The sequence below is a fragment of the Myiozetetes cayanensis genome, unplaced genomic scaffold (assembly GCF_022539395.1).
Source record: "Myiozetetes cayanensis isolate MyiCay16 unplaced genomic scaffold, myiCay2020 scf4, whole genome shotgun sequence".
NCBI classification, from domain to species: domain Eukaryota; kingdom Metazoa; phylum Chordata; class Aves; order Passeriformes; family Tyrannidae; genus Myiozetetes; species Myiozetetes cayanensis.
The window spans coordinates 62082942-62108046 of NW_026087631.1; the positions used below are offsets into that span (position 1 = coordinate 62082942).

At 39.9% G+C, this 25105-nt stretch overlaps 1 protein-coding gene across 1 annotated transcript in view; it reads left to right on the top strand.

Annotated features, from left to right (window-relative positions):
* The window catches only part of ADAMTS12 (ADAM metallopeptidase with thrombospondin type 1 motif 12), a 140230-nt gene that overhangs the window by 68517 nt on the left and 46608 nt on the right, over positions 1–25105 (top strand). Inside the window, exons 4-13 of the mRNA XM_050329514.1 lie at positions 2172–2368; positions 4256–4339; positions 6220–6344; positions 7705–7854; positions 10227–10370; positions 11040–11184; positions 13617–13709; positions 13938–14083; positions 14927–15096; positions 24824–24957. Coding sequence (XP_050185471.1) covers positions 2172–2368; positions 4256–4339; positions 6220–6344; positions 7705–7854; positions 10227–10370; positions 11040–11184; positions 13617–13709; positions 13938–14083; positions 14927–15096; positions 24824–24957 — 1388 coding nt within the window. The remainder of the gene's footprint in view (positions 1–2171; positions 2369–4255; positions 4340–6219; positions 6345–7704; positions 7855–10226; positions 10371–11039; positions 11185–13616; positions 13710–13937; positions 14084–14926; positions 15097–24823; positions 24958–25105) is intronic.

A 25105-nucleotide genomic window follows, 5' to 3' on the forward strand; every position in this document is an offset into this window, starting at 1 on the left:
TGTCCAGGCAACATACCCTGCACAAGAGGGTATCCATCACTGAGGAGAGTTTTGTCTGCAGAATCCTGTGGCTATCTGGCATTAATTTTCACAATTTGAATCTCTTCTGAGACCTTCCTACAGTACAGAACCTCACGCTTAACCAGGGCTCCAATCTTTTCCCTGAGGGCTGTTTGCCATTACCATCTCTATGACTTTAAACATTTTTAACTCCAGTGCTATCAGCTGCCCAGAGAATTAGCAATACTTTTTGCTAGCTGTAAATGCAAAGCCTGACAGCTGGCCTGACGTTTATTTGGCCATAAACAAGTCACTTAACCAGCAGTCTGAACAGTGTTTTTTTGTTCCCATAGCTGTGGGGAAGGTTTCTCTCAGCACGAACCCCTTAAAAATGGAGATAATGAGAACTGTGCTTCATATAAATAAGAATGCTGAAACCCATGCAAACGTACAGAGAGACTAATGAATACAGCTCATGAATAACCCTTCATTGAGGTGGGGATTGCTGTAGCTGAACAAAGATTGAGGGAGACAGCTGGAGTGATGCTGCAGTGTGGGTTAGTGGGGTTAGGGTAGAGGTCATAGCAACAATAGTTCATTGCTGCTGTGTACAGCACACTTGTGCACTGTGGCTCAGTTCTAAATGTGCAAAGTGGCTGATGCTATTTTGTTTATTAAAGTGGCATATTTCAATTTTACACAAATGTGTTTTGAGTACCAGCACTTCTTCCTCTAGGCATCTTTCAGACTGACCTTAGGCAATCCATTTCTGAAAACCTGAACATGTATGATAAGCCAAGATACTAATCACACTTTACACTGAGAGATGCATTATGCACATCACTAATAGTCCAATAGCCTCATTTTGCAGGTAAGCAAGGTGCCATGATATATCTGTCTGCACTTGGGTCTTCTAAAGGGCAAACAGTGTATTCGTGACAAGGCTGTAGCAGATCTACTGATGTGAACAGAAGATTTGGGACCTATCTGCTGGGTCATCCATTTTTCAAGGGAAGAGTGGTCTAGGTAACTGTTCCTAAACACATGGTATTGCTGGGAGGAGGAGGTAATAATGCTGGATAACTGTCCTCTGCCACACAGTAGTGTGAGTGATACTGGAAAGGCTGGAAGCACTTTGAGGCAGGAGCTGTCTTTCTGGCCTATGGATATGCCCCATCTGGAATAAGGACATGCTCTTCCATGAGCGAGATGCCAAGGTACTACTGAAATATATGTAGTAGAAACAATTGTTCCTGATCCTTCCTGGGACTCAGGAAGTTGCTGCACTGTAGAAGTGTCTCTCTGCATTACTGACTGGAAAAATGCCAGCAGCTGCTGTCGAACTGGCATCTCATTTATTTTTCAGGCCTGGAGTTATTTACATCCCTGGTATTTCCTGGGTAACATAGAGAGCTGGCATTCAAAGCCTAGACTGAGTGGAGGGTAATTAGCCCCACTGAGCACAGTGCAAGGTTGCTAGCAACTGTACAGAGGCAAGACTTCTTCCGGAAAAGATTTAGATGCAGAGATCCCAAAATTAGAGTGGAAACAGTAAGTGTCTCGCCTGTCAGTCAAGCAGGATGACAGCAGCCGAGGAGCTCATGGCTGCCTGCCCTGCTGGTATTTAGATGACACCTGCTGGTCAAGTGTCCCCACTCACTGAAGATATTTTCCACGCACAGAACAAAGGCAGTGTTGGTTATGCCACAGCACTGAGCTTAATATGCTCTCCTGATGAGAAAAAAGGCTGCCTTATCTTAAACTATGAACTGGTGTCATTAGAGAATTTAGAGCCAAACCACCAGGAAAAAACTCCTTGAAAATGGCATCCCCTATTCAATTTTTTTTCTTTTTTTTCTTTTTTTTTTTTTTTTTTTAAATCCTTATCTCTGTCTAGCAACATAATCCTTGGTATTTGAAAGATGTTAACCTTTGGATGGATGTTTAATCCATCGGGGAAGATTCAGAACTCTGCTGAGCAGGGCCCTTAGCAGTCTGGTGTCACTTTGGAGTTGGTCTTACAGTGGGTCAGGTAGGTGTAGCCAGGAGTCCTTTCTGAATTATATCAGTCATCCTGTGATGCTACCATTCTGTCTGCAAGTGTTACAGCCATACACTTCAAATCAGGCTTGAAAATTTGTTCAAGACAGAATTGCTTCTTACTCTTCCAGATACGCACAGCTTTTTCGAACAGGAGCAGCTTCGGAGGGAGAGGTGGGAACAAAATCACACAGCTGCCAGAAAGGTTTCACGGCGCTCTGTCAGCAAGGAACGGTGGGTGGAGACGCTTGTGGTTGCAGACAGTAAGATGGTTGAGTACCATGGAAGTGACCACGTGGAGTCATATATCCTCACTATAATGAATATGGTATGTACAACATTTTGAGGCTTTTAGATAGAAAAATGAAGCAAACCTGAATTTGATTATGTTGCTGATCTCCTTGAAATAGGTCTGTAATGTTGTTCACGGAGAGAAATGTAGTATCATTCATGTATGTATTATTGAAAGTCTGTATTTTAAAGTATCTTTAACCTTATATTTTGTGCAAGCACAATTTTTCTCTGGATTTTAAGTGAGAGAAGTCTCATAGATATGAATGCTAGCACTGGTTTTCCTTTCACTGAAATTCTCTGTCTCCTGAGGAATCTTTGCTCAGTGATGATTTCAGATTGTTTGCTACAGCAATAGAGAGCAATTCTGCATGTTTTAAGCATATGGATTCTTTCTTTTATCTGTGGATGAGAAATACACACAGCAGCCCATAGGTATTTTGGCAAGAGCTAAAAATACAGTTTGTTACTGTACTGGTCACAAATCCCAGCAGCAGTGTAGGAGCTATTATGAAACAAGTTAACACTATCCCAGTTAAAACCAGTACAATTGTTTTCCCAGATAGGTATCCTGCCTAGAGTGCAAAGTTCACACTGGAGAAAAGTTGAACTGCATGCTTTCCTGTGTGGCACATTTCAAAATATAATTTGTTCTGGGAAAAGCCGTAACAGTTAACCAGACTACCTACAGATATGTCCTCTGTTATTATCTGTATCAATATTATCTGTATAGTAGATATTGACCTTGAGAGTCTATTGGGGATGTGTTCTATGTGGTTATCATGGCACATGTGTAATATATGCTAAGTTAATCACAGTATAATTTTAGCCATGTTAACTGGTCTGTCCCTTATATTTATATAGTGTGTTGCTAACTGTGCCCCAATGAATCTGACTAGCTGCTGGGGCAGTGAGTCTGATTAAACAGGTACAAAGGTTGTTTGAGCACATGAGGTCCACACAGGAAAAAAAGCATGTAATAAAACCCAGTCATTATCAGGTTGAGGAACAAACAAGTCCCAGCATTTTCTCTGCGGTCTCTGACCTTAGATATTAGGGTTACTTAAAATGTTTCAATTTTCTGCATAGAGTACCTTGAAAAAGGCCCATATCCAAATCAGACTTTTGTAAACATGATTTCCACTTTATATTGGTAATTTCTTCTTTAGTGTTCTCCTCCATAATAGTTTTGATCCAAAGGCAAACCATTTTGTTCATTCGTATTTCCTGTGATAGATGACATAGGTCACATGCAGATAGGTTGTGAGTATCATCATTCCACCTGCCTAATTCAACATTGTAAGGATGTTTATGGCAGTTGGATCACATTTTTGCTGAGTTCAGTTCTTGTACGCTTTTATGTGGAGTCTTTTTTTAATGGAGTCATTATCTTGGCTTTTGTTCTTATCATCCTCTCCTGTGCTCTGAAAACACAAGAGTGTTTCTCTTTACTTGTACTGATTAAATTTTGCCTTTTTTTTTTTTTTTTTTTTTTTGGTGACAGAATCCAATTCCTGTTGATTTAAAACAGAACAATTTAATATGCTGGTTTATTTGCACCCTGAGGGGACCTCTCCATCAGTGTTATGTGACTGTAGATGTTGTGTTCTTCTCTGCTAGTGTTTTTTAAGAACTCTGAAGTTTTTGAAAGGGAAATGGACAAACTATAATCTTCTGTGGGGTTTTGTTCTTTAGCTTAGTAACTTTTGTATTATCACTTGTTTGGCAGAGCTAACCTTTGCAATAGTCCAACATTCATTGCCTTTCAGTAAACTTTCAGTGAAATGCATTGAGGATTTAAAAAGCAAAACTACATCCCCCCCAGATGAACAGTATGCTAGAAGTAAATGTCGTGTTTTCTCTCTAAAGTCATGCTCTGCTATAGAGGAATCAGTTAATCTCATACCTCCTGGCTCTGGCACAGGTCACAGGGTTGTTCCATGATCCAAGCATTGGCAATGCAATTCACATTGTACTGGTCCGGCTCATCCTCTTTGAGGAGGAGGAGGTAAGGTTTTTATTTACCTCAAAATATCACTTACAAAACTTTGAGTTCATTGTACTGAGCTGTAATCATATTTGCTTAAAGTAATGTGTTAATTTTACTCTGTTAATAACCTTTGACATGTCTGGTTTTAGAATAAATGCTGCCCTGGATAGCAGTGATGACATCAAGTATTTCTGCACAGAATTGCCTGGGAAAATATAATTAAAACAGGCAAGTTAGGTATGGGGAAATGGAATATGCCCAGGCTAAAAAGAACATAGGATGCCATGGAAGACTAGATGAGAAACAGAAATTACGCATCAGCATTCAGAATCTAATTATCTAACACTACCTGAAATGTGCTGTAAAGTGTAGTGCTGGAGTATTTACAGGTCTCTGAAGAATTAAATCTGTTATTGTTCAAAACTGCACACTAAATCTCTTTTGAAGCAAAAAATTGAGGACTAAGTAGATGTTAATTGCTGTAAGCTAGCTTTATATTGGTGGTTTCCATTGTCTCTCTTTCACAAATATGTTGCTACATGCTTAAACACATGCTGATTGTCATAATTTTACAGTTATTTTTAAAAGACTGTGTATGACATAGCTAGCTGTCACTGCAGGAACATCTTAAAGGGATTTTCTCAGTGGCTTATGATTTATAACCATAAGCCATGTGGTCCCAGGGGTATTGAAGTGGGTAAACCAACCCACAGGGCCAGGTTATGTTTTCAAAAATGGTTATTGGAATAGAGTCTGTCCTTATAGCCATCAGTCATCAGTTAAAATGTAAGTGTAGATGGCCCAAACCCTCTATTTTGCATCTGAACAGGACAACTGGGACCTGAGGTCCATGCTGAGCTCCAACTAAGTTAACATGCTAAATTTCTGCGACTGTTTTGATACACACTGATACTGTTCAGTTGAGGATGGCAATGTTGGAGGTAACAATGTTTGATATCTTTCAAAATTTGGTTTTAAGGTACCCAGAAATTACTGTCTGGTAACAATGTATACTTAGATGCTTCCTAAAAAAATGACGTGAACTGAGGCAGGATAAAGTGAGTGTCCAAGACCAGAAATAAGAAAATTTATTTTTTAATTAATTTATTTTCCAGACTTTTTATTTCAGAATTTTCAGTCATTTGCATGTAAACTGTATAATAATAAGTTGAGTAAGAAACTCCCTGGGCAGATGGAGCTCATTAGCCCTGTAAAGGCAGTCCATCTACATCCTGAGGACCTCACCACCACCGTCCAAGCTCGCTTGGCCCCGGCAGATGAACCTTAGGATTAAAGGGTGGGCTCAGTTCCGCGCACACTGTGTCTCACCTAAAAAATCCAATGCGCAGGCTGGAAGGTGTAAAGACCTTCCCCGGATCTTCGCTCGCAAAGACTGGCCATTATAAGAAACATTTATGACTGCATTGTTTCTCTTTGGAATTGAAAAATATTGTGAAATAAATACACCATGAGGAGCATAGCTGTTCCCTGAGCATGACAATGTTCACATATCATTTAGGGACAAACTTGAGCATGAAGTCCCAAACTAAGTCATCTTCACCTTCTGTTTAGAGGAAAACTTGGTTTCAAGAGAATATAAAATGTTTGAAAGATTCAGTTCAGTCTTGGATCTTATGAAGTTCACTTACCAAAAAATATGTACATTTCTGCATGTAATTTTTCCTTTAGCTGCACCAGTTACAGAAAGGCCAACATTTTAACTTAATATTCAATATTAGATAAATAGATGTCATTGCTCCTAATGATGGTTCTAACCTTAGGCAAAAACATAATCAATTACATTTCAGTGATTACCCATTTTCACAGTTGAGTTCACTGAGACATTACTGCAATGCAGTATGGTCTTTACAATTATATTTTCCTTCATTTCTCATTAGCAAGGCTTGAAGATAGTACACCATGCTGATAAGACATTAGCCAGTTTCTGCAAATGGCAGAAGAGTGTCAATCCGAAGAGTGATGTCAACCCCACGCACCACGATGTGGCCGTCCTCCTCACCAGGTATGACAACAGTTTGACATCAGTGACTGACTGTTGTCCAGTTGCATTTTTTTGGTGATGATATGGTTTTTTGTAAGCTTATGGCATGATTTAGTTCATCCTGCACAGAACTCAGTGAAGTGGTCCAGTGAAGACATGCTGTTCCTGAAACACAGTGGTAATGCAACAGTAGCACAGGGTGAGCGAGTCTGACACTGATACAGCAGAGAATGTAAGCTGTATTATAAAAATGTTGTTGAAGTTAGGCCTACTGTACCTCTTAAAGGGATAATTTTTAATTTGTTTCCAAAATACTTATAACACTATGTTTGCATAGGGGTTAGGGGTGCATCTTAGTCACAAAATTGAGATCTGTATGTCCTGTGAAATAAACAATTTGCAGAGGTAATTTTCCCTACCTCCTATCTCATTTTGTGCCCAATCACTCCTCTATTCTTCTTTGAGGCAACGTACCAAAACAAAGTAAAACACATATGAACAACTCCTCAAGTAATGTACAAGTGCAGCTCAGAATGGAAAAGTATTATGCAAACATGATGTAATTTATTTTTAAGCTTTAAAATATATTCCTTTAAAATATCTTCATATATAAGGAGAAACAGAATATTTGTTTATGTATGAGCAGGGAGGAATAGAAAACTTAAGATGATGTCTGAGGTTACACTGGGAGTTTGTGTCGTGGTACGAAATGGGACTTCTACAGGTCTGTAAAAATGGATTCAGTCTGAACACAATTGACAGAAAAGATCGGGACTGTGGTGTGAAAAAAATAGTCTTGAGTAAAAATCTGTCAGGAAAAAAACCCAACAAAAAAATCTCAAGTGGTTCAGTAAAAAAAGAGAATCACAGAATCATTTAGGTTGGAAAAGACCTTTAAGATTGTCAAGCCCAACCTTTGACTGATCTCCACCTTGTCAGTGGTTTTTTTTTGTCAAAAATTTTAGAATAAGAATGCGAAATAAGATCTCACAAAGATGCATGATTTACGTCTCCAAATAAAAAGACTTCAAACAGTTCACTTGAATGAAGCTGAAGAAGGATGACTTTAATAAACGGTACTTCAAAATGCTGTTAGAGTTGGAGGCCCTAAAACTTTTTCTTATGCGGGTTGACAGTAAGCATATGTGTTTAGACACTGCAGCCACATAAATATTGGCTACAAATTATAGTAGTATAATGATAGTAGTAGAGCAAGTGTATGTTGTTGCATATTTGTTTGTAAAAGTGTTATCACTATGCTCTGCTTAAAATGTGAATTAGCACTGGTACATTACAAGGTGGAGACTTGCCACCCAGTGACAATGACACTCCGCAGCTGGTGTTAAGCACTTCAAATGACACATCTCTTTTGTGATTCTAGAAAGGACATTTGTGCTGGCATGAATCGTCCATGTGAAACCTTAGGTTTGTCTCACCTGTCAGGCATGTGTCAGCCTCACAGAAGCTGCAACATCAATGAAGATTCTGGCCTTCCATTGGCTTTCACTATTGCTCATGAACTTGGACACAGGTACAGCAGACAGTGAAGGGGGGACCTATCTGAGTTTATTATTTGCATGTTAATACCCGAATTGCCAGACAGAAACAAAACAAGAAGTGAGTTAATGTCTCTATTATTAAAATCAAAACTGTGTTTGTTTCTTCAAAGCAAAGGAATAAGAAAGAAATACTTAAGCCTCTGATCTGTATTTACATAAGCAACTACTCAATCTACCCCTTTTAACAGTGTCTGTTAGGGCAGTGCATCAGGATAAAATAAATAAGCTACAAAAAAGCCTAATTTAATCATGCTAATTTTTCCAAACATGCTAAATTTCCGTGCTATTACTTTACGTGATCTCCAGATCAACCCAAAACATTTAGAGAATACCTGTTTCATTACGTCAAGGTATTTTATAATATTGCAGATTAGCTAGAAAACATTTTTAACTCAAGTAGTCAAATTCATATATTAAATCTTATATTTAGGGGTTTTTTTCTCCTTTCTGATGAACTAAATAAAGTTGCTTTTTGGTGTTTCTTAATAGGTGATATCTTCCATATGGTACACCCAGGTCAAGATAACAAAAGTTCCTGAACATTTAGTTTCTCACACAGTTAAATGTTTTTTTATCATTGGGTACTTTTTGCTTGAACCAGATTTCTGAGAATTTTTAATTTCTGGGAGTATTTTGGTTGGTTAGTTGGCTTATTAACTCACCTGAAAAAATGTTGAGTTTTGAATCTATTTTGACACAGCTGTTTTCCTGGGGGCAAAGCATTATCTCATGGATACTCTGGTTTGACTGTAATGCCTGTGCTTTTCAGCTGGACTGTGTTGCTTGGCCAGGTCACATGTTCACTGCTGTATCTACAGTCACATTAATTTCATTGTGCACCCAGCCACCAATCAGGATGATGCCTGTATTTTCTGATAGGATGTAATAATTACAATGATGGTAATGACCCTGTCACCCATTAATCAGCCTTTCTTTATTCAACCTCTCCATTGCCAGAAAGGAAATAGTGTACGTAAATAATGCTGAAATCACTGCAATTTGATCTGGATGCTGTGGGCTTAGTTACTTGGTCCCCACAGCCCTGCTGCTGACAGTGAGCTTTTTTCATTAGCAGTAGTAACCTGAAGACACTTCTTCCCCATAGATCCATGTGTGACCTTCTCCATGGTCTAGCCTGGGTGGCTGTCCATCCTCTGTCCTTTGGATGCTGTGAGACTGAGCACTGCTATAATTGCCCTTGCAGAATCAATGGAGGGTTTAAGAATTGCCTCCATAAAGGACATGGAATACCATAGGGTTTATTGTTACCTTGTTAACCTCAAACCAGGTTAGAGTTCATACACTGAAAAGTTCAGTATGGGTGAAGTCTGTAAGAAGAGATGAAAAAAAAGTAAGACAGACATGCACCCATTCCTTAGATGAATACTAGAAGTCAACTCTTCACTATCCTGTCCCTCTAAATGTTTGCAGCCTCCTAGTTCAACAGACTGTTCATGGAAAAGACCCCGTTAGCAAGGGGACATACCTGCTTTTATGTCTCTGACTCATTACTGGAGTCTATTCTGAGTGTAATTGTGCTCTACTTTTGGAACTTTTGAGTCATGGTATGATTACATTTTCCAGAAACACAGTCTTAAGTGGTTTGAATTCACTTTGTCTGATTTTGTGACTGAATCATGGCCTGAGAAAGTTATCACTTCTCTTAGGACTTAGGCACCTTCAGCTGTTACCAGTGTAGGCGTCAGTGTCTTCATATGTCAATATCTTCATATGCTATCATTTCAGATTATCATCACACTCAGGAGACATGGAGGTATAAGAAAAAGGTTGAGAAAGCTAAACAGGAAGATGGAGTAGAGAGTGGAGAGAAATTCACTGAACATTCAATAATTTTGTAAACATTATCTGTGTTGCAGTCTATCAAAAGTGTTTTAAAAGGAAACAAGCAATAGATACATGATTATGAGAAAATCTAAGACAGAATGTAACAAAGCCTGATCTTAGTTAAAGTTATGCAAGTTTGCACCAAGAGCTAGGAAGTGGTCCTAGCTGTAGCAACTGTAACGTAGCTTTTAGGTTTTAACTGTGGCTCCTGAACCAACTCCCTTAAAAGTACCCAAGTACAGTCTGTGACAGTCTGTTCTTCTGTTCTTTATTTTGTGCAGAACAATATTGCTGTGCATAACAGATGTGTTTGATGGCCTGTGGGAGGGTAGATTTCTCATAGTTTTGGGTCATAAGCTCTGTATATAACAGGTACCTACAGCTCAGCAGGGGAGGAAGCAACATAAGTGTCTTTTAAAACACAGTGTGGAACCCATAGTTGAGTGTCGTAGTACAACCAATCAGCTGGAGTGATTGGATGTTGTTTTTTTATCTCCAGTTTTGGAATCCAGCATGATGGAAAAGAGAATGACTGTGAGCCTGTTGGAAAGCGCCCATATATTATGTCCCGACAGTTGCAATATGATCCCACCCCGCTCACCTGGTCGCAGTGCAGCAAGGAGTACATCACACGTTTCCTAGAGTGAGTGATCAGGTTGTAGCATTTGCCTGAATTGAGTACAACTTCGTATGAGATGTTTATGTGGAGTTTAAAGTAAATCTTGTGTTATTATATTGATAAATGGGGGGTGTTTTATTACGCTTGAGTTAATTCCTGTGAAAGGCACAGCACTGTGCCTTCTGTTATAGTCTTGTTGTCTGGCAGTGAACTCAGGTCTGCCATATGGTCTCAGGTTTGGTGCAGTCTGCAGCTTTTTGCAGTTACCAGGAAGAAAAAAGCCTTTCCATCAACACTTGACGAAACTTTATAGACTTTGCCTTTGACCACAACGACATGAGCTTGGCTTCAGTGACTTGTTCAAGCCCGTTACGTTCTTTGTAAGAGCAGCAATATGGTATAACTTTAACTAGAGCCTATGGAGTTTTCTGAAGCTATTTTGCAAACCTTAATGATCTCATGATATTTCCACTTTGACAACCTGTATTTTGCCTTTCTAAACCATTCCTTACTAGGTGAGGTAACAAATTTGTTAGCAGCACTTTAACATAATTTAACTGGAATCTGGAAGTACTATTACCAAAGGCCATAAGCAAGATTACCTTTAGAATTAGATACTGAAAGTCTGTATAGAAGTGTCATAAAAGTGTGGTGGTAGATTTTTTTTTTTAATATACAGTTTTTGTCTTTTAGCCGAGGGTGGGGATTCTGTCTGGATGATATACCCCAAAAAGAAGTTTTAAAGTCCCCAATCATTGCTCCTGGAGTGATTTATGATGTACACCACCAATGCCAGCTTCAGTATGGTTCCAATGCTACCTTCTGTGAAGATGTGGACGTAAGTGCTCTGTGTTTTTCTTCATTCTCATAACAAAAATTCAAATTTCTTGAGTGGCATGAAGGTGCAGTCAGTGAACCTCAGCTGCTAGCTACAAATGCAGCATGTTCAGAATCTCGTAGGCTAGGTGTGCTGGGATTGCCTAACACTGTTTTAATTATGCTCTGCAGATTCTGGAAGTGAGTTTTAGCACTGTTTGCCTTGTATTTCATCTTTACTTAATCTGAACCATATCAATCATTAAATGTTTGTCCTTTAGCAGTGGAGTAATTTTGTTTTTAAACTTATGATACTGATCTTTTGTAAGCTATCCATGCAGATTAAATCTCATTTTAAAGAAATTCTTCAACCCTACAGCTTTCAACTCAGCAAATCACTCTGGAAACAAATCTTCACTTCCAGGAAGAGTTTTCTGAAGAAATCAGGGTTACACTCTCTGATTTTTCACACTCTCGATGATTTAAAAATAAAATAATATTTTGTGAAAAATAATTATTTTTTAAAAACTTTATTTTCCCATTAAACAATAGATTTTTTTTTTTAATGCAGAAATGCATAGTTAGCAAAGTACCCTGGAGTCTATCTCACAAAATAGCAAAACACTGTTGTTTGGAGATTCAAGAGAGCACTATAGTCACAGCAATGCAACTCTCACAAGATCTAGGAGCCACTGCAGAGTAACAGGTTATATTACCTAAGATGCAGTGGTATGCTATTTTACCTATACCTAGCATGTTCAGAGCTCTTTGGGTCTGTACAGCTTTTTCCTTCATAGAACAGTTCAGAAACAGTGTTTTAAAGTGCTAGCCTAGCTAAGAGATCACTAAATTTTGCAGCAATGTGCAGCAAATATTGGAGATAGCATCCAGCTTGCTCATCCTTTTAAACACAGAAGGGTGCTTTGGCTTTCAGCAGTGCTGGTATGAGCACAGCTGTGGACTGGGCACTGCTCATGTTGACTGTTTATTCCACTCAGATAATTATGTGTATCTTCTTCTACGCTTCTATTAGGGAAATTATTTCTGATTAATCTTTTCAACCTTAGTAGATAACATGATTACCAGTCTTGAACTGCAACTACTGAATCTGAAACAGGTATTGAAAGATTGCTTTCATTACCTGCTGTTCCAGTTTCCTCAGTTACTGTAATTTATCTGTTGGTACAGATGCAAAATTAAGATGTAATTCTGCGGTATTAGTTCAGTCTGTCTCTACTTGGGTTTGAACCTAATAGGTCTTTACATTCGACATCTCCTGATTAACCAATTTTACAGCTAGACATATGTCATGAAATTAATTGGTATCATCTCATTTTGCATTTTACTGAGAGGCCTGTATTTTACTGGCAGCTGCACTGGCAAGAGATGGAATTGTGAATAGTACAGTCTGTGTGGAATGTTGAATCATCAGTATTGTCGATTTGTCTGTGAGGTCTGACTGTTCTTTGCCTTTCCTCTATTTACTTAATCTTTCTCACTGACAAGACTACTTTTGTTCTGTAACTTTCAATGTCTGACTGAGTTTGATCCACAGGTTCTTTTTGAGAGAAGAATCTGCATTTAGCTGAGGATGCCCTAGGGGTCAGTGATTACACTTAGCAAAAACTGATATTTATAATTCAAATAGTGTTTTCTACAAACCATTTAGGTTCATGGAAAATTCTCTAAGCGTCGTCCTGAAGTACATAAATACTACCCCTCTAATAAGGTAAAGAAAAGGAAAATACATACTAGGTGGAGAAATTTGCCAAGCCATAGCTAGATCCACAGCTAGATCGGTAGCTAGAATGGTCTGTAGAAACTCAAAATCCTTATCTTAATACCCCCTCTTTATCTCCAAAATTTCCACTGACTTCTGTGAGACCGTGTTTGTTTGGATTCAGACCATAACCTGATAGATTGGGTGGAAAGTGTGTATTCATATTGCTGATGAATAGAAAACTCTTGCATCACAGAGAGTCCATGGTAGTCATGGATTTCTGCCTGTTACCTCCAAAGGCACGCAGTGAAGGGGGCATTATCTCTTACTGTTGTTATTTCAGTATTCTTAAAGATGGAGAAAAGTTTAGATTCATGGAGATCAATATGGAAAAATCCTTGCAAAGCTAAAGAATTTCCTCTGTAAACTCTTGACTTTGAAGTCTATGGGTGCACCTCATAAAAAAGTAACTGCCAGTGGAAAGCTGTGTCCAGTTTCTGTGCCAGTATTTTGGGTATCTGAGGCACAGTGGAAGAGTACACTTTATACATTAAAAACTCAAAACATGTTCTACAAACAGGAGTTAAAATAAAGGGTGAATTTCATAATGAGAGAAAATTCATCATCTGGAACACTTGGGTAGCTCTACCTTAAGAACCTGACAACAATAGCTTCACAAGACTTTTGAAAATCTTGTCCTGCTTCATATTGCTGCCATTTTCTTTCGTTTTCAGAACCTTTGCCAAACACTCTGGTGCTCGGTGAAAGGCTCCTGCCGCTCCAAACTGGATGCAGCTGCGGATGGCACTCGGTGTGGAGAAAACAAGGTAACTGTGAACCGTGCTGCTGGCAAGCTGTGCTGCCTGCAAAAGGGCAGCTGAGGAGTCATGAATAGCTCTACCATTGTTCAGAGTGAAAGAAGGTCATCCTGTGACATCTCCATTTATATATCCACTTAAGTGTTCAACCTTCAGAATCGAAATAACAAATAATTCACAGTAACATTTCCTGTGGTAATGATCTTAAGCCACTTGTGTTTTCTCTTCTCTCCTCAGTGGTGCTTCTCTGGTGAGTGTATTACAGTAGGCAAGACTCCCGAAGTAATCCATGGCGGATGGGGGATTTGGTCATCCTGGTCCCATTGCACAAGGACATGTGGGGCAGGAGTTCAAAGCGCAGAGAGACCGTGTGATAACCCAGAGTAAGCTGAGTGCACAATCTTTTCTTACCTTTTTTTCCAAGATCTTTCAGGTGCTTAGGACACTGTAAGCCCTTTTGTATGAGGCTGTTACCAGCAGGTGCCAAACCAACAGACATCATGACACCTCTCCTTCTAAGTTAAGCATACCTGTGTGAAATTCAGCCAGCTCATCTTTTGCAATAGTCCTCTTGTTCTTCAATCCTTACCCTCCATGGACATTATTTCTACACAAAATGGAAACCCTCCAACCCTGTTGTTTAGCATTCAGGCTTTGCAGAAATTATATAAATACTACTTTATTAATACTGCAGTGAATAAATAAATGTCCTCAGGCACCAGTTGAGAACAATATCTAGCAATCTGACCCATAGAACTCATTTTTCATGTTCTGTTTTAGTCATCAGCTTTGTTTGAGCTTCAGATACGTGAGTAGTCAGGTACAGAACATGAAAGGCAGAATTAGCTAGTACAGGATTAGTTAATGACTCTACATCTAATTTTCAGAAATTACTAAAAGGATACCTAACAGCAGAATTAATTTGTCTTTTCTGAGTGAACTGTTAAATGTTCTGGAAAGTATGGAATTTTAGGGGGAGTTCCTTTGATAAGCTAATTTATTGTGAGCTCAGCCATGTAGTGCCAAACACTACTTTGGGATGCTTAGATTTTTGTGCTCCATAATGACATGTTTGAGTAATTGAGTAAACATGTGAGCAGTATCTCTAGCCTGTCAAGGATTCAGATTCACCTTGTTCTGCCTCTGGAACCTGAAATACATTTCTTCATTTAAAATTATTTTTTTACACAGAGTATTATGCCCCAATCTCATTGTTCCTCTTTTAGACCACAGTTTGGAGGAGACTACTGCACTGGAGAAAGGAAACGCTATCGCATGTGTAACATCAGCCCGTGTCGCAAAGACTTGCCAACCTTCCGTCAGATGCAATGTAGTGAATTTGACACAGTTCCCTACCAGAATGAATTCTACCACTGGGTTCCTGTTTATAACACAGGTACGAAGCTACAAATGTTTTTTAATGTTTTATAAAAAAAGCCAAATTACAGACCCATGAGAAACCATTTTCAGGGCAAGAGGTCACTGAACTGTATGTCTTTTAGTTAATTAGAGAGAAAAATCTGGTGTGCCTCCGTGTGCAGTTGTGCTCTTTGTTTGCACACAAAGGCAGTGGTTCTCTACACGTAGGTGTTTTTTCAGAGCTCTGATGATAATGGCTGTGATTGGAACTAGTCCAGTTCCTGGTGAAAAGAACTGAGCACTAAGAAAAGCTGTTGAAGTCACGTCTGTGCTCATTGTTTGTGGTAGGCCTAAGCCATCTTTTCAAACTCAGATCTGCATGGTAGGTGTACCTGGCACCACACTGAAGAAGTAATATCTCAACAGGTTCAGTATCATGCTGCTCTGTATTGCAGAGACAGAGTTGATGACTCTGCCTTATAACTTGCTTTGTAACAGCTAGTTATGAAATGAAAACATAATAGTTATTATATGCAGTATATTATATGTATTATATGCAGTATATTATAGATGCAGTTTGATTCTTGATGTGTGCATAAATGTAAGGTGTAGATTATCCTGTAGAAGCACTGTATAGCCACTGGATAAAGTAGAATTGTTAGGGTTGAAAGGGACCTCTGGAACTCATCCAATCCAACCCTGCTGCCAAGGCAGGGTTACCTAGAACAGGTTACACAGGAACACTTCCAAGTGGGGTTTGAATGTCTCCAAAGAGGTACTCCTGACATTCTTATTCCTATTTTCTATTCCTATTTTCTATTCCTATTTCTATTCCTATTCCTATTTCGTTATTCCTATTACAGGACTGTGCCACCTTTAACCTAAAGAGGTTGAGGTGAGACTTCTTGTGTTTTATTTTTTGACCATTACTCCTTGTCCTGTTGCTGGGCACCACTGACACCATCCTTTTGGCACCTGCCTTTGAAGTGCTTATATGAATTAATGAGATCCCCTCTCAGTCTTCTCTAGGCTAAACAGGCCCAGCTCCTGCAGTCTCTCCTTGTGAGAGAGATGCTTGAGATGCTTTATCATCTCTGTGGCCTCCACTGGCCTCTCTCCAGTAGTTCCTTGTCTTTCTGTCACTGAGGAGCCCAGAACTGGACTCAGTACTCCAAATGTGGCCTCACTAGGGCCAAGTAGGAAGGAGAGGATCACCTCCCTTGACCTACTGGCCACACACTTCCCAATGCACCCCGGGATACCACTGGCCCTCCTGGTGGCAAAGCCACAATTACTGGCTCGTGGTCAACTTGCCGCAACCACCCAGAGTCCCAGGTCTTTCTCTGCAGAGCTGCTCTGCAGACCTTGACCTGTGCTGGTACTTGGGGTTATTCCTACCCAAGTTCAGGACTCTATACACTTGCCCTTATTGAACCTCATTAGGGTTTTCCTCCACCCAGCTTTTCAGCCTACAGAGGCCTCTCTGAATGGCAGCACAGCCTTCAGGTATATCAGTCACTCCCCCCCAGCGTCGTATCATCACCAAACTTGCTAGCAGTGTATTTTTTTATGAAAAAATAAGCCGGTTAAGGTAATGAAGATCAAGGGCAAAGTTCCAGTTTCATTTGCCAGGATGTTCATTGCATTTTCAGTTATTGGGAGTTCTGAACTGGTTTCCTAGATTTCAGCTACAGTTTCAATTTCATCTAAAAAATTGCAGATGAACCCAGAGCAGGCGGGCTTCCAGGAACATTTCTAATGAAAGAAAATATGATTGATACAAAACGGCAAATGATAACAGCGTAAGGTTTATGCCAAAACCAAACTCTTAAAACATTTTCTGCAGTCACCTGCCGTTGCAATTAGTATTCCAGACCTCTGTTAATCAGGTTGTACCACTGCAGGGTACAACTTTGGCTCTATTCATGTCCTCTCTTGAATAGAGGTATAAAAATGGTAGTTCTGCATGTGCATTTGTTGCAGAAGATCTGTTTTTAAAGGGCATTAAAAATCATGAAACAAATGCTTCCTGCACACTGTAAGGCATAACATTTTATAAATGCTTCCTGCTGAGACTGATATATTTCATCTGGAACATCCTTTGCAAAATCCTTCAAGTACCAAGGAAACATCTTTTTCAGTGGCTTAAAAAGCTTTTTGACTGTTTTCACCCATTTTCTCAGCAGCCAGAATTTCAGCCTAGAGTTACATCTCTTTCCCATTATCTGTGAGGTTCTTAATATTTGCACTTTCAGTCTTACATTCTACTAACAGCATTTGAAGTGTTTTCTTGCTGCTAAACTCTAAACTTAAAATAATACTGGTTTCCTCAGAGAGGCAGGCTCTCCTAGTTACAGTCGTATAAGCGGAGAGTTGGACAAGTTCTGTACTGGTCCTTCATCTGACCTCATTATTGTATAGCTGAGGTTGAGTGGTTCTTTCCCCCACAGAAGCAAGCTGGTTTTGAGACTTACTCACAATGTCCACCATGTTGTGAGTACACCAACCACTGTCAGTGTATACCAGCTTCCCTTACTTTTTGCCTTTACTTGTGCAATCCAATATTAAAGACTTTTAATGGCATTCTGTTAATATTTTAGCTTGCTGCCAGGAAGGTTTTGGCTTTTGTGCTGGGTTAATCCTGTCTGGACACCAGATGCCCGCTGTGTCAGTCCCTTCCTTGGCTGGACAGGGAAGAGAGAATATAATAAAAGGCTTGTTGGTCAAGATAAGAGCAAGGAGAGATCACTCACTGGTTACCATCATGGGCAAAACAGGCTCGACTTGGGGAAATTACTTTATTACCAATCAAATCAGAGAAGGGTAATGAGAAATAAAAACCAAACTCTAAAACACCTTCCACTCACTCCTCCCTTCTTCCCAGGCTTAACTTGACTTTTAATTTTGTCTACCTCCTCCTCCACAGCAGCACAGTGGAATGTGGAATGGGGACTGTGGACAGCTCTTCACACATTGTCTCTGCTGCTTCCTTCTTCCTCCTGCTGTTCCTCTGTTCCAGCAGAGACAATATTCCTTGAACCTCTCAAATATGAGTCCTTCCCATGGGCCGCTGTTCTTCAAACTGCTCCAGCACAGGTCCCTTCCATAAGTTGCAGTCCATCAGGAACAGGCTGTTCCAATACGTGTTCCCTACAGGGTCACAAGTCCTACCAGCAAAGCTGCTCCAGCGTGGGCTCCTCTCTCCGTGGGCCACAGGTCCTGCCAGGAGCCTCTCCCAGCACGACCTTCCCATGGGGTCACAGCCTCCTTCAGGCACATCCACCTGCTCCAGTAGGGGGTCCTCCATGGAATGCGGGTGGATCTCTGTTCCTCCCTGGACCTCCAGGGACTGCAGGGGCACAGCTGCCTCACCATGCTCTGCACCGCCCACTGCTGTGGAACTTCAACTCTGGCAGTGGGAGCACCTCCTTCCCCTCCTCCTTCACTGACCTTGGTGCCTGCAGAGCTGTTCCTTTCACACATTCTCACTCCTCTCTCCTAAGAGCAGTTGTGCAGCAGTTTTTTTCTCTTTCTTAAATATATTATCCCAGAAGTGCTGCTACCCTTGCTGGTGGGTTTAGCCATGACCAGCAGCAGGACCTTCTTGAATCTGTCTGGCATTGGCTCTGTCGGACATGGGGGAAGCTTCTGGCACCTTCTCACAGAAGCCTCCCTTGTAGCCCCCCCCCCCCCAAAATCTTGCCACGCAAACCCAGTATAGCTTCTGTTTTAGTGTCAGTCATTTTAAATCCTGTCATGCTGCACACGGGATATAAGGGGAAAAGAAAAGTGAGCTTTCCTAAACCCTGAATGCATGTACAGATTTTGTGTGGATGTGTCAAGCTGAGGAGATTAATTCCTGAGCTAGACATTCTGTGACATTTTAGACATTCTGTGTTCCTTCATCTTGCTGGAAAAAAACAGTAAATTATCTGGATGGTCACAACTCTGTCTCCTGGCTTTAATTTCATAGCTTACATAAAGCAATTGTAGTGAATGTCACATAACTAAGCAGTCTTTTCTGTTGTGTGAATTGTACCTACACTAGAGGACAAACACTGTTTTTGAATAGCTTATGATTTAATATACAATGAGATGCAACAAACAGCTTTAAAAAGCAGCCTGGCAGAGAAACAGTAAATGGTATCTTGCTGTTACCTAGGCTACCTATGTTTAAGGTTCCAGTTCAGAATTTTCTGTTTTAAATGACTTTGTGCCTGTTGGGAAACTCGCATAGTCGTTTTATGGAGTTGCCCTGGACTGCAGAAACACATGTGCTCAACTGGAGCCTCTGAGTATCCCTGGGAGCCTGAAAATGACGGGGACTTTCAAGTTCAAGGGTGACTAAACTGTCCAGCAACTCTAAGCAGGATATTTGCTGAATTTTTTTCACAATCCAGGCCCCTATTCTGTCAGCTTAGTCAAACTTTGGGGCTAATCTACTTCTCTTGCTATCAGGCTGACCCCACATTTATTTATTTCATACCATTTGACAAATTCCATTTATATGAATCTGATAGCTTAACTTCCACGTACAAGACCGTGTAGCTAACTTTATTATCATGTAACTTCAGTATCTTGTAACCAGTTTAATTTTCTCAATTGGTGCCAGGATCATTTCATGTACTGTCAGATAGGGGTTGTGTTGTTAAACTGTTTTAAATTTCGTATTTATTTAAAAATATGTCTGTCTATCAAGTAAAATCTGTTCTCGTACAGTCACAGGGGCTGAGCTAACAACATGAAATAATGTTTCTATTGCCACTGTTTTAAAATAGAAAAGTTTCTTTTGGAGTTCCAAACTTGGTTAAAGTGGTCAAGTAGCTTCACCTGAGCTTTTCCCCCCTCATTTTTGCTGTGTTTGGTAATTGTCTTTTCTAATTTTTTTGCTTTGGATTTCCGCAGCCAGTTCTGAGTTTTCATAGAGGTGAGGGTTTGAAGAAAAGAGGCTCACCTCTATTCTTCCTTGTGAAGTAGGGAAAAACACTGAAGCCTTATCTTCTACTGACAGACACATTAATTACATCCTTCTTAGTCAGGTTAAGCTGGATCCTTCCTGCATGGGAACTCATGGGAGTCAGCTACGAGGTAAACAAATTTAAATTGGGAAGGAAATACATTCCTTTCTAGTTATCTTCATGTTGTTCTGTTTGCACATGGTGAATCTGAACTTTGTTATAGTATAGATAGGGGGAAAAAAAATCACATGCCGGCTTTGCCGGCTTGCTTCCCCAGTCTCATTCTGATTACAGATAAGTCACTGGCTGCTTATGGGAACTCTGTGGCTTGGGATTCCATTACATCTGTGTTTCTCCTTTATATTAGAGGATTGACCTTGTCTCTGGTCAAATTAGCAGCATAATCTTGGTGAGAGATGTGGCCACTATGTAAAAGAACAGATGGAATTTTTCTAGGCTGCTAAGTGTTGGTGGCACCTCAGCTGAAGTCTTATGTCCATATAGGAGCAGTACTGGCTGAAGGATGCAGCCAACTGGAGGAGGTTTACAGGAGAGCAGCATAGAAGTCAAAGAGTCCCTGAGGGACTTTTTTCAAGGATAGGATATAGAGATAGGACAAAGGGAATGGCTTTAAACTGACAGAGGGCAGGTTTAGGTTAGATATAAGGAAGAAAATCTTTACTGTGAGGGTGGTGAGGTACTAGAACAGGTTGCCCAGAGAAGTTGCGGATACCCCATCCCTCTTCAAGGCCAGATTCGATGGGGCTTTGAACAATGTGGTCTAGTGGAAGTTGTCCCTACCCATGGCAGAAGGGGTGGATGATCTTTAAGGTCTTTTCCAAACCAAAGCATTCAGTGGTTCTGTGATTAGAAAAACATGGATTGAGAGAAGCAAGTTTTACTCTGGAAAGGAGGACAAGGAAACAGCTAAATGCCAACTACTCAAGGAAACTTTTAAAGAGTATTTAGCAGGCATAAGCCTGAGTAGTAGAGATACCAGGCTAGCAAGATAGCATGTCTATGTGCAGCGTTGTGCTCAAGTCTGGAAGAAGTTCATGAGGTCCAAGCAGTTCTGTGACCTTGTTAATTGACTTCACAAAGCTGTTCTTACCCTAGTCTTACCAACTCAGTTTGAATGTAGCTCTTCTGCTTTTAAACTTGGATTTAACATCAAGTTTTCTGTCACTGTGCTTCATATTTCAACTTTCTTTCCCCTCCACTCAAGCAGTACAGGAAACCCCAGAGAGAGACAGATCCAGCAGTTCTTCCCATCTGTGAAAGGTATGACAAGCAGAAATGGCCAAAACAGTAGGAGGGAATTTAGGTTACACATTCAGAAATCTTCACTGCCGTATGGGTGGTTAAGTGTTAAAAGCAATTACCTGTAGGGCTTGAGGAATTAATATTATTGTTCTAGATAGAAATACAATCTAAGCAGGAGTATTCTAAGTGGTTTTGATTCTGCTTTGGTGTGGAAGGATGGGTAAAATTCTGTGGTTTTTATGCGAGGAGAAACCAGCTCTGTTTAAACAGGAATTCGGTGTGCTTTCTTTGAACAAGAACTTTATGAATATGGTCATTACTGAGTGTTCACAGATTGGATCTAGTGTTTCGTGCATATGCTGTATTGCAAGAATTTATGTATATTTTGGCCTAAAAGTTACAAAGATGACAACATTTTTGTAAAGTCTCTGCATTAATTAGTAATTTGCTGATGTAATTGAAACTTAACCAGCTGCTTTAATGAGGTCCTTCTAACAACCCTGGTGTTCATATTCATTTCAGTTTAGACTTTTCAGGACTGAAATAAGAAAAGAGTCTGAATGCAATGCCAGTCTTCCATCATTTCAGCAAACATATTTGTTTACATTTCAGGAAAGGTATTTGTTTTCCTTGTGTGTGAGTTTGCTTTCTGAAAATAGGTGAAAGTCCTTTCTACATCTTCATCTGTTCTGGGTTTAAAACATCAGACTTTTAGAGAACAGTGACTGATTCTGTTACAGTCTATTTATAGTCCTGGAATAATAGAGTCAAGGTCCCTGACTTTAACCATAATAAATAATAATGATAGATAAGGAAATAATATGAGAAAATGAATGGCAAATACAGTGCTAGTATAATTAGGTGCCCTAACCAGCCTTTCTGCAGGTGAAAAATCAAATAAATACTGGATAGAACTAAGTTTGTGTGGAGGGAGAAATGCCCTCTCATTTCCAGTGGGGCTTAGTAGAAAACATATAGGAAGAAAAGCAATGCAAAATTTGTGGGTAGGATCTATTTCACTTCAGCTACTTCAGTTAGGAAAACCAGTGAAGCTTTCATGTCTAGAAAACCTATACAAGTTTGAAATTTTTTGTGTTAGTTATTTTTACTTTTTATTTTGACTTTTTATTTTGACTTAATAGGGGAGTTATCTCTCTCTCCAAGCTGATTTTGAGTTATATATTTACAGCATCGTAGTTATGATAAGAATATGTCAGTAGTCAGCACTATCTGCTGCTTCTTGCTTAGTGATTTCTGAAATTAAATTTCTTGTTACATCAACACACAGCTGGGGAAGAAGTGCAGATATCAAACTGCTGCTCTACATATTTCATTACAAACAATGTAAAAGCTGAAATGGGTTTCTGTAAATTATGTACCTGTCAGGGGCGATTCTGAGCAGGTAACAGAGTACCTGGAATTCTGGGATTCTTCTTGTCATAAGGGTGTTTTTCTTCCTTTTTAAAAAATGCTTCGTTGAGAAGGTAGGCAAGGTGAAACAAAATTAAGAGCACTAAAGCAATCAGAATGTGGCCAGAAAAAGATTTCTGCAGACAGAAGTAAAATTACTTGTATAACTTATCATGACAACTCTTATCAAAACAGCTGATGGACAGATATTATGGCTGACCATTTTCAAAGAGGGGCTGAGGGCTGGTAAGGATCACAAACTTTATGTTCTTGCTTGAGAATCTTTTGTGGCTCCATTTCCATCAATATTCTTGAACACAACTCACATCACCTTGAATTCCACCAGTTGTATAACCTTGGTCCATGCAACTCCTCCAGGTCTGATCACTCTGTTGCACTTGACAAAGGCATTTTTATTTGAGAAGCCACAAGCACAACACTGTTGACAATCCTAAGATGCCATTTTAGCTCTACTGAAAAGAGGGAAAAAACAAAAGTCCTCATTAAGGTTTTGGATTTCCTTTACTGTCCTTTTATTATTTTTTTTTTAATCCCACTTTTGCAGAGGTTTTGTGTACATGAATGAGGTTCATAATAAAAAGCTCAGGCTCCTTAGGATTCAGTTCTTAACCTTCAAGCCCTTTGAGGGCAGGAGCTGCAGTCACCTTTGTGTATTGTGTAGTATTATATATATGTTGGTGCTGAACATACCAGTGCAATGAGAGCAAATTTTCCTCCTCCAAAAGAATAAATCCTTTTGTAGCAAATTACTTCATTTATTTTCATTACCAGAAGTTTCAGTTTCTCTCATTACTAAAAATTTCTTAAAACACTGTTCTTTGTATGACACAAACGAGGCCAACAAAGGAAGAAGAAAGAAATTCATCAACCACTACATGGAAGGCTTATAGTTACCCTGCATCCCTCCCACCAAGGGAATGGCTTCTGTCAACTCTATCATGCACGGGATAAAGCTGTCACTCACCAGTGGCTCCTCTACTGCGCACAGGGACATTGTTTTAAAATTACTCAATAATGGTACCTTCAAATCCCTACTGACTACTGTTTTTAAGGCCCATTGCTTTTCCCAGCAAAGCATTTCAGCTTGCTGAGCATGAACAATTTGCTTTAGCACTGGGATAGACTGGGGTCTTGGAGAGATCAAAACTAGAAGACAGGTCCTCTGTTGCTACCCTTCATCAATTTTTAATGTAAGTCTGGTTCAGCTGGAGAGTTTTCAGAGAGTGGATGTAAGGGGTTTTATCTCTCTTTGCTCTGTCCTAGCTTCAGCTCTAGCTCATCTTCCATGTACACAATTTATTTGTCAAACTTGACTCTCTGATGTCTGAGTTTCAAAATTTCCCATTCCCAAGAGCCAGTGTCTGTGAGGCAGGGCGGTGTGTGTTTGGCTCTTACTCCGTGAATGGAATAGACTAGGGCTCTGATCTGTCACAGAAAGTCTTGTTTCAGAGACCACTGGTTGCTTTTACGACAGCTTTTCTCCTCCCTGTTACTTCTGTGGACATTTATACAAGAACAGCCTGGGTCTGTTAGACTCACCAGTATTATCCCTATTTCATAAGTTGCCAAGCAGGGAAAAAAACCTGTGCTTGAAATTATTTGTTAAGTACCCAGAGATAGGTGAAAATGATCAGTGATGTGCAGTAGATCAGAAGCAACCATTTGACTGCTCTCAGAGAGGCTGACAGCAGTGATGAAAAGTTTATATTATCTCTGAAATTATTCAGTCATCAGTTGATGGAAAACTCTTTCTTGTCAGTATCCTTGGCATTCCCACCCCCCAGTAATGACAGGTGGCTTTGCTGGTTTCCCCTCCCTTTCTCCATCACAGCTGACAGGCTCATTACTGCCTAACTCAGCAGTGATGAAGAGCGTGCAGATATGAGGGTACCTGCCTCCAGCTGCTTCCTACAAATCCACAAGTGGTATTTATCAGGCCTGTGTCACTCTTTTAGCAATACAACCTGGCTCTGCTCACTTCTTCTAATTAGACCAGTTCTGCCAAATGCCAGGGAAAGTGAGCAGATGGTCCAGTGAAGACATACTGTCAGTCCCTGTTCAGTGAAATGTCCTGAAGTATTGTCTGAGAAAGTATCTTTGTTTTCCTTTCAGCAAACCCCTGTGAGCTCCACTGTCGCCCAATAGATGGCCATTTTTCAGAGAAGATGCTTGATGCAGTCACTGATGGTACTCCTTGCTTTGAAGGAAGGCACAGCCGAGATATCTGTATTAATGGCATGTGTAAGGTATTGGGTATGTTTGCATGTTTCTTTCTCTATAACTTTATTTTACAAAGTGATGGGAAAATGCTTAACAATTCTTTTTGTAGGATCAAGGCCATTTTATCACATTTTTAATGACCATGGAAGCAAATTTATAGAAATAGCTTTCCAA